Source organism: Cryptotermes secundus, unplaced genomic scaffold (assembly GCF_002891405.2).
Source record: "Cryptotermes secundus unplaced genomic scaffold, Csec_1.0 scaffold2549, whole genome shotgun sequence".
In the NCBI taxonomy this organism is placed as follows: Eukaryota; Metazoa; Arthropoda; class Insecta; order Blattodea; family Kalotermitidae; genus Cryptotermes; species Cryptotermes secundus.
The window spans coordinates 30626-43041 of record NW_019724644.1 but is presented as its reverse complement, the minus strand read 5'-3'; the positions used below and the strand labels follow the sequence as shown (position 1 = coordinate 43041).

General features: G+C 37.7%; 3 protein-coding genes across 4 annotated transcripts in view; 2 read left to right on the top strand and 1 right to left on the bottom strand.

The window, feature by feature from the left end:
* LOC111862627 overlaps positions 1-4261 on the bottom strand; it is a 15506-nt gene extending 11245 nt beyond the window's left edge. Inside the window, exon 1 of one of the 2 annotated variants that reach the window (XR_002842462.2) lies at positions 3663-4252. Coding sequence is in view for 1 of the 2 variants with exons in the window: in XM_023848146.2 (XP_023703914.1) it covers positions 3663-4052 (390 nt within the window). In the remaining variant the exon portion in view is untranslated. Of the gene's footprint in view, positions 1-3662 lie in introns of both variants that reach the window. The other variant, XM_023848146.2, reaches the window with a different exon arrangement.
* Positions 4262-4313: 52 nt separating this feature from the next.
* LOC111862628 (HMG box-containing protein 4) overlaps positions 4314-12416 on the top strand; it is a gene marked incomplete in the record, with an annotated part of 27001 nt that continues 18898 nt past the window's right edge. Inside the window, 3 exon segments of the mRNA XM_023848148.2 lie at positions 4314-4575; positions 8687-8827; positions 10503-10669. Of these exon segments, the coding sequence (XP_023703916.2) occupies positions 4491-4575; positions 8687-8827; positions 10503-10669 (393 nt within the window).
* Positions 4692-6938, top strand: LOC111862626 (U3 small nucleolar ribonucleoprotein protein IMP4-like). The gene has a single exon (XM_023848145.2). The coding sequence runs from the start codon at positions 4811-4813 to the stop codon at positions 5744-5746; it is 936 nt and encodes a 311-aa protein (XP_023703913.1). The 5' UTR covers positions 4692-4810; the 3' UTR covers positions 5747-6938.

Sequence of the window (12416 nt, the reverse complement as noted above, 5' to 3'; positions counted from 1 at the left end):
TTCATTCTTAAAAATTGGATCTTAAAAGCATTCCCTTATTATTGTGTAGCATTAGGGTGACATAAAAACATCCTTCTTATAAGCCAACAAAACTATAATCTGTAGAACCTGTACAAATCTTGACATAATCCCAATAGCCAAACTCACACTGCTGCCAGTCTCGGTACAGAATGTGCAAATAAATCTCATGTTGGATTTTAAGTCTTTTGCAGTAGTAACCATGAAGAGTACCATCTTCTGAGCTGTAATGCCATATAATTTAGTAGAAGTCCACTGATGTTTTGGAGGAACCTATTCCTTCTATCTGCAGTGTTGAAGAGTTAGTCAAGACATCATCAAGAAGCATGCAGTAAGGAGCAACACAGAAGAGTGTGCTCTTCAAGTATCGTGTTTATTCAACATCTACATTTCAAAGTAAAGTTTCAGCTTCGTGAGAACACTCGAGATCCATTACAGCCTTCACAGCAACATTTTAATTACAGTATTGATATTTCATACCAAATTAACCCTTTAATGTGCAGTGGTTACTGCATATACATACCATCTGCTTTAATCTTTAAAAAAAATCCTACATTTTGCCCATACATTATATTTATGGATTTTATATGATTCTTGGAATAAACAACAACTATTTCCAAAACAGTATTAATAGAATGGTCTTTGTTATGGAGAGACAGAATGTTTTCTATCAGGTACAAAACGAAATTTTATATATTGTTAAGTTGAATCTCAGATTTCAAGACAATCAAATGGAAAAAACACAGAGAAATTAATCACAACCACTGTATACAGACAACTTACAAAAATAATTTCTAATAATGCATGTTCTCGTAACTATCAACAAGGTACAGGCTCTTTCACCAAAAGGAAACAGTTACTTTGCTGGTTAAGAAATGCATGCTGTCATGTGAAATGTAGAATTATTACTGTGTTCTCATACTGAGGAAATTAAATCTTGGTCATATAAAATACACACTTAATATGACTGTCAAATTTGGGGTTGAACTGCNAAAAAAAAAAAAAAAAAAAAAAAAAAAAAAAAAAAAAAAAAAGTTTTGGAGATCTTCACATTTGCTTGGGATACCCACAATTAGTCTTATCAACAAAACAGAAACTTCACTGAATATAGGGACCATAAATTGCAAACAAAAGTGATTGTACCCAGATAATCATTTTTATATAAATAATAACAATGTTGTAAGATTTGAGGTTTTCACAGTGGTGACTATGAAGGAAGCAGTCTTCTGGGATGTGGCGCCATGTAGATGTGGTGTTAACCGACGTTTCGGAGGAATGTGCAATAGACTGTTGCACTTGCTCTAGCTGGTTTGCTCGCGGATTTCTTCTTGTCTTCTACCCTGAAGATGGAGGCGATACATTCCTCCGAAACGTCGGTTATCACCACATCTACACAGCACCACATCCAAGAAGACTGCTTTCTTCAATAATAATGTTGCCTGAGAAACAGACTCAAGTGTATTAATCAACATATATCACATGGTCACATCCAGGAGACCATAATCTCAACAGATATGTTTACCCTTTCCACACTACTCATGAGCTAGTCCACTCAGAAAGAACAACCTTTTCAAGGACCAGATTTATTTTGTGTCTGAGATAAGGATCAGTGATACATCTCTTATCACCGTTCAACAGTTAAAAATTTGTGGCCTTAAACAATTGGAATTACATATTACCATGGAAATATTCTAACAGAATAAGGTTCTTTAAATAAAACTACCATAGAAAGAGTTAAAACAGATCAACACTGAACAAATCAATATCAAATACAAAAATTATATGAAGTAATTATATGAAACTAAATATCATGATTGAGTTAGTATTGTAACATGTTGCGCAACGGAGAACCCCTCCCTACCCAGCAGCAACGTGGCAACTCAGGCCACAGGCGCGTGGCGGTAACATAGTGCTCCCTCCCACCACTCCGCGGTGACGTAACGCGCAACGCTACGTACCCGTAATCAACTTCCTACTGTGACGTGGAACGCAACAGGCACCACTGCGGATATATAAGAGAACTGCACAGCAGCTACGAGTCAGTTCTAATGTGGCTACCGAAGAGTTATACCGTGGATATCGCCGAAGACATTTCCGAGTTGTACTGTGACAGCCGCCGAGTTTTAAAGTAACAGTCGCCGAGTCGAGTTATAACGTGGCCATCGCCGAAGATAGTTCCTAGCAAGCGTACGAGTGTGTTATCAAGAGTTCTCCAGTCAGCCGACTACTGTTGGAGTATAGCAGCCGTCGCGGGTAGAAGAACCGGACGTGTGTGTGATTGTGTAATTGGGAGTGTGTGATACAGTGATACATAGCTCCCCTACTGTAAACGTGTAGACTACTGAAGGCAGAGTGAGCTGATTTGCGCATAGGGTTATAAAGTGTGAAACCCCGCAACAGTGTTAACAGATTAATGCGATTAGGGTTATAAAATGTGAAACCCCACAACTGTGTTATAATTAATTGTAGCCGTTATTTGTAGGTTGTTAAATAAACCAATTAACCATCTCTACGGCGTCTTCAGTAACGAAACACGTTACAGTATTAATTAGTTATACAGTCTTATATGCAACAATTTATTAAAACGCAGTAAAAGCCAGTCACTTTAAAAGTTTTTTACAACATGTTTCAACCAAAGTGGTCATTATCAGGTGTGGGTGAGGAAACTGCTGTCTTCCTGCATTGACACTTAGTTGTTTATGTATAAGCACAATAGATCACTGAAGGTCGCAGTGCTGGGGCCAATTTTTATGGCCCAGCCCTTTTTTTTATTGCTAGTGGGGTGGGACAAAGTCCCTTGTACTGTGGTCACTTCTGGCCTATTGTACCAGCCCCAGATGATAGGTGAGGGTGATTGTGGAGCAATTGGTGGAATGAAGATTGGCAGGGGAAACCGAAGTACTCAGAGAGAACCTGTCCCAGCGGCACTTTGTCCACCACAAATCCCACTTGACCGGACCCGGGATCGAATCCAGGCCACTGCGGTGGGAATGACCCACCCCTTACATACATACATACATAGTTGTTTATGTATGGTTCCCCTAGTGTGTATGTGCCTGTAACAAGTGTAAATTCTTATTCCTTCTTGCTGTTATGTTCCTTGTCTTCTTTCCATTTGCAATTGTTGCCTCAATTCAAACACTGCATATCATGACTGAGACTTTTTGTAGTTGTCCTAAGCCCCTCCATGCAAATACTGGGTTAGTTCTGTAATGAGGCCCAGTGTGTACCAGTAGCTCAATATTGGGACCAAAGAAATAAATTATGAATTCTGGCACAGAAATCTCTTTGGGGTAGGAGGCTATCATACTGAAGGAGCATACCATTCTTCTGAGTTAAAATAATCTATCAACTACACAGGGAAGAAGTGTTTGACAAAAAAAAAAAACAACTTTAAAAGCTAAGCTAAAAACCAGTGTAAGAAAATGCTGGTGACCTCTATATGACACATCATGCCCCTTGATTTACCATTCTGAAGATGGAGATTAAATACAATAGCATCCCAGGAAATATGTTGTGGCAATGTGGATTAACTTAAAATGTCACAGGGTGTGGTACAATGGCTGGTTTTACTTTACAAATTGTAAATTTTAAAGTTATACTATCAACGATCTGGTTATTCAATTATGTATTAAATATCTTACCTGTGTTGGGCTTACAACCTTTTTAAAAACAGATGGACTAAGAATGGGAAGATAAAGTCTTTTGATTAATGCAGCATCAAATGGATTTCGGACTTTATATTGTCTTGACGGAGGGGTAGTGTGTGAAGGTAGAACTGTAAAAGTTGTGCAAGGCGGTGGATTGTGTGTTGAATGAACACATTCATCTTCATAATCTTCCTCATGGATGTCTTCTAGCCCATTATTTTGAGCACTAAACAGTCCTGATGAACCTCTCCGCAATGGCGAGACATCATTATGCGATAGCCTTGCAGAACATACTTGATATATTTCATTCCGATCTTCTGCTTCTTGGGCACTGTTGTCATTGCAGTTCCCTTGAACGTTATTTTCAGACTGCGTGGTTTCCATCTCTAGACAATTGCACAAAGCCCAACTAGAGGAAAATATTTCATACACACAGTTTAAATTTCGTAACTGAGGAACAATGACAAAAATTTAAGTTAACTGTATTCTACAGCACTACAATGATCTAGCTATTTAAACACTACATATGTCAACTAATATACGCCATTATTGCAGTTCGTTGAAGTTCAAACGATCGCGGACTTCAAACCCGTTAGCCTGTTAGCGTCTCCATCGATATCGATATCGAAGGGAGCACGGATAAACTACTGTTTATTTGTGGCAGTGGCTGAATGATAGTTTAAGACAATTTGAAAGTATAATTATGTGAAGGTAGTGTACTGTATTGTCGTGCAAATTAATTCTTGCAGTTAAAATACGTATTATCTAAATATTAAGTAGGATCTTTAGTACTGCTTTAAAATACAGAATTGAAGCGTAAAAATGGAAAAGACGCCGAAGAGGAAGAAGAATATCGACGGCAATGATGTATTCGACAGTTTTCAGCAAAAACGCATGAAACAAGAAGGTAATTAAGTCTAATGCATAGTTATTCATCGTTGATTAGATTTATCTCTTGAAATGTTATTGATTGAAACATAACCTCACAGCAGTTAAACGCTTTCGATATATCTAAATTAGTTTTAATCGATAGCAAAGTTGATGGCCATATTGTTCTCCATCGAACCGTGTTTGGCATGTGGTGTTTGTAGTTGTAGGCAGTTTATGTATGGAGTATTTGCGAATTTATTTCGGTGGAAGTAATGTTACGTCGCCAGGCACGTTTGAGACGAGAATATCTGCATAGAAAGGCAATCGAAGGAAAGAAACGAAAAATTCAAGACAAGAAAGATAGGTTAAAACTATGTTTGGAAGAAAACCTCACAATACACACGGATTTGAGACGGAATGCGTTGGTTCTTCAGAAAAAATTAGAATGGGAAGACAGAGGGCCAGAACTTGCTGTTGCGTTAGGTACAGAAGCAGGCGGAGGCGGTGGTAAACATGAAGATGATGAGTACAGATGGGCAGGTGTTGAAGATCCAAAAATAATGATAACAACTTCACGTGATCCATCATCTCGCCTTAAAATGTTTGTGAAGGAGCTCCGGCTGATATTTCCCAACTCCCAGCGCATGAATCGTGGAAATTATGAAATGAAACAGCTTCTCCATGCTTGCAGTGCTAATAATGTGACAGATTTTATTGTTGTTCATGAACATCGTGGTGTTCCAGATAGTTTCATTGTGTGTCATCTCCCATATGGACCAACTGCCTACTTCACTATGACTGATGTTGTTATGAGGCATGACATACCTGACATTGGCACTATGTCTGAACAGTATCCACATCTTATTTTCCACAACTTCAAAACTGCCCTTGGTAATCGCGTTTCAGATATACTGAAATATTTGTTTCCTGTACCTAAGGAGGATAGTCGGCGAGTCATCACCTTTGCTAATCATGATGATTACATCTCATTTCGACATCACACATACAAGAAAATAAATGGAAAGGATGTTGAGTTATCTGAAGTTGGGCCACGATTCCAGTTAAAATTGTATGAAATAAAGCTAGGAACATTGGACCATGCAGATGCAGCTGATACTGAATGGGCATTGCGACCATATATGAACACAACCGCAAAACGAAGATTCTTGTCAGATGAAGATGGTTGGAACCAAGATGATGATGTATAATAAATGAGAATTAGACATTCCTTCAAAATTATTATATACTTCGGTAAATAAGTTCACACTTGACTAAAAGAAATAAAAGGGTATTTGCACAGTTAATTATGAATGTGTAGTATTCCTTGTGTTGTTTGTTTGCACAACATATGGCCAATTATACACTGATATTCTACATGTTGCAAAAGTGCCAAATGTTACTAAATATATGACAGGTGCTGTGGGTTTCTCAAGGTTGCATAATAATAATTTATTGGTGCCTTAACCTCTTCTGTAGCTGTGGAATTGCATTTATGGCACAGGATATATCAAAAGTATTTATCATCAGCTATTTAATACAGCTTATGAACAAATGTAATACATTCTTGTGTGCTTAATTCCCTAACATGTTTCATGCTTGGACAGTGAAGTACATATATGAAAAAGTATGTGTACTGAATGTTGCAGTAAAGTGGTTAGCACTGATGCTTTGAATTTGGGAGGCCTCAGGTTCAAATCTTAGCCAGGACACTAGCTATTATCACAGGTTTTGATCATTTTTCTCAGGCCCTGCTGGCAAATGCCTGGATTTTGCCTCAAATTAAGGAATAGGCATTTCCTTTCATGTCCTCCAGTTCATTATTCATTAAGCTTTTGTATTATTCTTTGTTATTTAGTCAGGTGCTACTGACATTAAATAAATATAAGTAAATATAATATTTGTTTATGATAAGGGGTATTACATGATTGGAAAATGTGCTTTTGGTAAGGAATGCAACCTAGATGTCAACAAGTTTAAGTTTAGAGCTCTCATTATGAGAGCCAAACTCAGTATTGTATAAGTGGTCAGAATGTAAGAAAGTTTGCCTCTAATGCAACAGTTTTTATGTGTGATTTTGTGTTTTGAGTAATGAAGGTGTATGGAAGGATATTCATCAAATTTAATTTAATTTATGATAATTCATGGACAAGAAAATTGTTTTTGTAATTAAAAGAGGAAGTTCAATTAAGTTCTTTGTAACACTTCATCATGAGATTGCCATGTACCACGTGGGACGGAGTGTTTTCCATTACATATTTTTGGATACCTAATGTCTGTTTTGACGTGTTTACTATTACATTAGTTTGTGCAGTAACATATGAGATGGTTTCAAATTTATATATTGGCTTTTAAAATGAAATGTGTATTGAAAATCAAGAAATAAAGAGAAAACTAGGCAGATTACAATTTCTTCTTTTCAACTGATTGTGCAAAGTGTCAGCCAGTGTTTTCAGTACTGTTGGACCAGATGTTGAGGAAGAATTCGTGTAATTTTCTTGCTTAATGAAATGTTGGCAGATGAGTTCTGACACTTTGCAGGTACCTTTCCCTACCCAAATTGTAATTGTCAGTGGTTGAAAGTTATTGAATGTTGTATATCGATATGATGTGGAGGTGTTCAATTGGTAAACATTGCTTAACATGAGAGGAAGAAACACTTCAAAGTTTCTGCACTGATGTATTGAACATAATTTCATTGTGTCATCAAGTGAGAAATATTGTGCTCTGGTGACCTAACTCTGTTTTCATTTGAGCTTTTGGAGAATTTTTTGAATGCACACCTCATTTGACAATTTTTTACTTGTCTCCCCCCCCCTACACACACTACAGGTTAGAAGAAATGTATATCAAGTTTTTCAGCCACATTCAGCATATTATAATTGAATGAGGAGCTTATGTATTAATATGTGATATTTAGGAGGTACCACATGTGAGTCTGAATTGGAGCATTAATTAATTAGGTGCAGACATGGGGGCAGTGGAGGTATAGCTCTGTTATTCTTGACCTCGAGCACCAGATGGAGGTGAGTGGTCAACTTAACACCCCAGCTGCTTTCCCCCCAGGGAAAGAGTTCCCAGAAACCATGAAATAAGCTGAGTAGGCCCCAGAGCCAGTCTGGACAATGTGGAGTACAGAAAGTGACTGAGCAACTTCATCCTTTGGTATTATGATTAACTGGTGTCTTCTCCAGTATCAAAATTTGTCTAAATGGCCAGTAGTTCAGAAACACTTGATTTGGTAAGAAAAGGCTGTGATGATCCAACTAACCTTAAATAAAAATGACAATTGATTGCTTCCAAAACTATCCAGAGCAGTTGCATAAGTGTGTTGGCTCTAAAGGGTACTGCATCGAAATGGGTTAAAACTAACGTAAATTAAGCAATTCTCATACAGCAGCTTCAATCCAGGAGCTTAATGACAAGTTATAAGATTTCTAGCTTTTGTGGTGGATATATGCAACAGAATCTTGGACAGTCGACCGTCTTGCCATGGCTGCTTACACAAAAGACATCACAGCTAATCATATCTAATGTGTACATTAGGCCAGCTCCTTCTAATGGACCCAACAGTGTCTCCCATCCCCTTACCTAAGGATAGGAACAGATCCAGTTTCTGAAATGTTTTTAGAATACAAAATAATGGACAAAGTCCAAAAATCAAATAATCCTGAATATCTAATGTATTCTACAGCTAAGTTTCACAGCTTGTTCTACTCTTTCCATTTAATACTAAAGGTAAAGGTAAAATTGTCCCTGTGCTTAACTAATTAAGCACTATGCCATGAAGGCGTATAGGGGAGTGGATGTACAGATCCACATTTTCTCAGAAAATCTGGTAGTGCCGGGAATGGAACATGGACCTCTGGATCTGTAGCCAGGAACTCTGACCACTAGACCACAGAGGCGATCCAATTCCAGAGTGACAGCTACACAAAAGTTCTTTATTGGTCAAATAATTAATTATCAGTACTATGGACTGAATTGCATATTTATTCAATCTCCTTTTCCCCTGATAGGTATTTATCTTTCATTTTGTTTCCTTTATACAGTTTGATATTATTTTACAAAATGTAACTTTTAATTGTTTACTTCCTGCACTTATGAAATTTAGAGGTGCAAGTTATCATCATCATTATTCTTACTCACAGATTTGGAAGTGACCGGTGTATCACGATCAGGACGCGTGCGAAAGAAGTCATCAAAGCTGATGGACTTTGAGTCTCCAGATGAGATTGACAGTCGGTACAAACGTCGAAATGAAAGAAGTGATTCTACTCCTATTCCTTCAGGTACACAAGTGATCCTGATTGGAGAAATTTATTTCATATTAGGCTGTATCAGATTACACAATGTTGCAGCATACTACAAATACATCCTATAAGCAAATTCTTCCAGCACATTTTGTGATAGTGTTAATTATTTTTATGCTGATATTTACTGTACATGAGTAGAATAATTTAAGATAATCCTTTGTTGAGCAGTGCTTCCAATGAACTTGTGGAAAAAAGTAGCCAAATGTATGTAAATACCATACTTTCTTATGTAGTTTATTTGTTCTCTTACATCTCTCTCTCTCTCTCTCTCCAATATTAACACTTTGCGGACCATGCACCCTTTAAAAGGTTTTTCGCTTCTAAACATGGCGGACTGTTCGCGTGTTAACAGGTTTTTAGAATACGATAAGTTGCAACACACTATACATCGCTCTGGCGCCACCTGCAGATGCGTGATAAGACTGGAATGTTTAGTTAGCAGGCAGTAACTTGACCTCGCTGTTTACTTAACCAACTATAAAGGAAAATGCTTTGCCTTCTTCAAGCTGTGTGTATCAGCCAGTAGCTAATGGGGAGAATGGATCAAGGACAAATTCTCCTCCGATGACCTAGCTGACCTGCCTTGTGAGACGGGTAGTAATGGATTAATTGTCATTCAGACAGCGACGGTGATGGAGGACAACAAAGAATTGTGGCCACATACAGTAAAAGTGACAGCAGCTCCGACGATAATGCGGGTAATAACATTGCGGGGACAGCAAAAATCTAAAAAAAATCTAAACCCTGATTCATAATTGAAATACAAAGCATTTCTGATGAATGTGGCAAAGGCCTGGGCTACAGTCCAGATGGTGGCGGCAGAACCAAGGTCACACAAAGACTTAGTACGACCGGGCCCATCAACTCCCACCGCACGAAGGCCTCATGTGGACCCCCCAGAGCGACTCTTGAGTGATATGCAGAAAAATACCCTCATGAAAATTGTGAAGAGTGAACATTCCAAGGGGAAGAATACTTCTAGGCAATGCCATGTTTGCACAGTTCACAAAAAAAGGAGTATGACTACATTTGCAAGTTCTGTGTAATGCCACTTCACAAAGGGGAAAGTTTCCAGAAATATCACACCCTCAAGCACTTCTAGGAGCATTGGTAAGTGTTCTCCAGAAATTTTAGTTAAAAAAATTAATTAGGAGATGTTATATTAATTTTTAAAGTGAACAGTGCACAAGTTATGGTAGTATGTTTAAAAATGCCAGTCCCCAGGGTGATTTAAATATTTAAATCACCGGTCCGCGAAGTGTTAAGGAGGTATTTGCTGTGCATAGTTTCCCATCTCTCTTTAATATGACATAATTAATTACCAGTTTCTTTTCATCAAACCAACCAAGTAATTTTTCATTTTAATCTTTCACTATTCTTTGAATCCTGTGTCTCTTTTACTTTAAGTAATATATATTTCCAGTGTTTGTTTTGGCTTATACTACTGGAAGTATTTTGCATTTTTTCAAGTATCAGCCATCATAACAAAGAGGGAAATAACACTAAACATATTTGGCAGCATCTGCAAGTTTTAATATCTAAGTTCCAGTTTCACAGAAAAATTAAAATTTAGTTTATTATTTAAAGACAAGTATTTTGCATGTAACAAATGCTATAATAATTATATTTGTCACTTCCATATTTCTGAAAGCAATACCAGTGTCAAGCCATAGTGTTGTTGGAAGTAGCCGTGGTCGCAAGCCCCTGCATCATGCAGGCAGCAGTGGAGGACCATCAGCAGTGCCTGTGCGAGGAAGTTCATTGGAAAGAAGTCATCAAGATATGATGAAGATGGATGCACAGTCAGAAATGTCAGAAGTAGGTTACTTAACTTTTTGAGATATGGTTCATATCTTGTGACTGTTTATCATGAGTGCATTAGATACCCACTGAACTATATTAACTAGCACAATTGTCATAAATGTCAAGTTTTGTATCAAAGCGAGTGGCATAAAAAATTATATATATTAAATGAATCTTAAGGAAACAGTATGAGGATGTAGACTGATTCAGTTGGGTCAGGATAGTGGCAGGTTCTAGTGAACATGGTGATTGATCTTTTGGTTCTATGAAAAGCACGAGATTTCTTGATCAGCTGAGTGACTCTTAACTTCTCAAGAAGGATTCCACAGAGAATCAGCTAACTACTAGTTACTTCTGCCCCCCCCCAAAAGAAACTTAATTTTTTCCTGGTGACCAAGAACTTTGAACTCGAGTTGAAGATAGCTGTGTGAATTAACAATCTGTCGTTCAGCTTCAGCACTACATAGAGCACCATAAAATAACTCAATGAAGAAACATGTAGCTTTTATTTGAAACCATACCAATCATATGTGCCTGAATTATTATACATAGGCATGAATGTTCTAAAAATTGTTTTTTTACATACATATCCACAAAAAAAAACAATTGTTTTGTGGGATCTTAGATTCTCATGGTTATGACTATGGAGAATATGGTCTTTTGGGATTGTGATGTCATGTAGTCTGGTACAAATGTATGCTGACATTCCAAAGGAATGTACTGTCTCCATCTTGAGGGTTGAAGAGTAAGCCAAGCTGGCAGCAAGCAAAGATTCTCCTTGACGCTTGCTTAATTTCAAAGTTTATAAGACAGTATATTTCTCTGAAGTACTGATAAACTTTTACCAGAATACACAGTGTCAGATATCAGAAGCAACTGCTCTTCAGCTTCCAGTCTGCTTTCACTTGTTTAACCCTGCAGTCAAAGACCAGTATCAAGCTGCAAAGTAACACAAAACAAACTTTGTCATCAACTCTCTGGTGTTGCTTGAACAGTTGCATAGTACTTTACACACTGAGTGTGAACAATCTGTTAAACTACTCGTCTACTTGCCCGGGTTCTAAACCTGATGCTATGCAGCAGTGGAACCTTTCATTGAATAACTGACACATGAAGAAAGTGTTGCACACATTCAGCACAAATACAAATGTAGGAGTATTCCATAAGTTATATGCTGTGTTTTCTATGAACAAGTAACTAGTTACAGATGCCACGCCATAGTTCAAGTGGTTAGTTGCTGGGTTCCCACCATGGCAGCCCAGGTTTGATCCTGGGTCTGGTCAAGTGGGATTTGTGGTGGACAAAGTGGTGCTGGGGCAGGTTTTCTCCAAGTACTTCAGTTTCCCCTGCCAATCTTCATTCCACCAAATTCTCTATCATCATAATCACCTGGGGTAGGCTACAATAGGCAAATCAGTGGCTGCCATGCTGAGTGGACCCAGTTGGACTCCACCCCGCACTAAGCGAATTAAAAAAAATAGTTACAGACTGTAAAAAAATTGCATTCTCCACATTTGTATTTTAAATTTTATCACAGATATTTCTTATAAAAGTAGAATAAAAATGCAAATTGTGGCAAATTCAATTTCATATAATAAATGTCAGTCAACAGTAGGACCTGAACATAGCAGCATTAGATCTGAATCCTATTTAGTCTTGTAATGATTTTAATTCTCAGTATGCCTAATGCTGGAAAGGATGACCATGATAATGTTGCCTTTGAGTGTCTGGAGGGGCTTTCTGCTGTCAGTTATGCATTGTG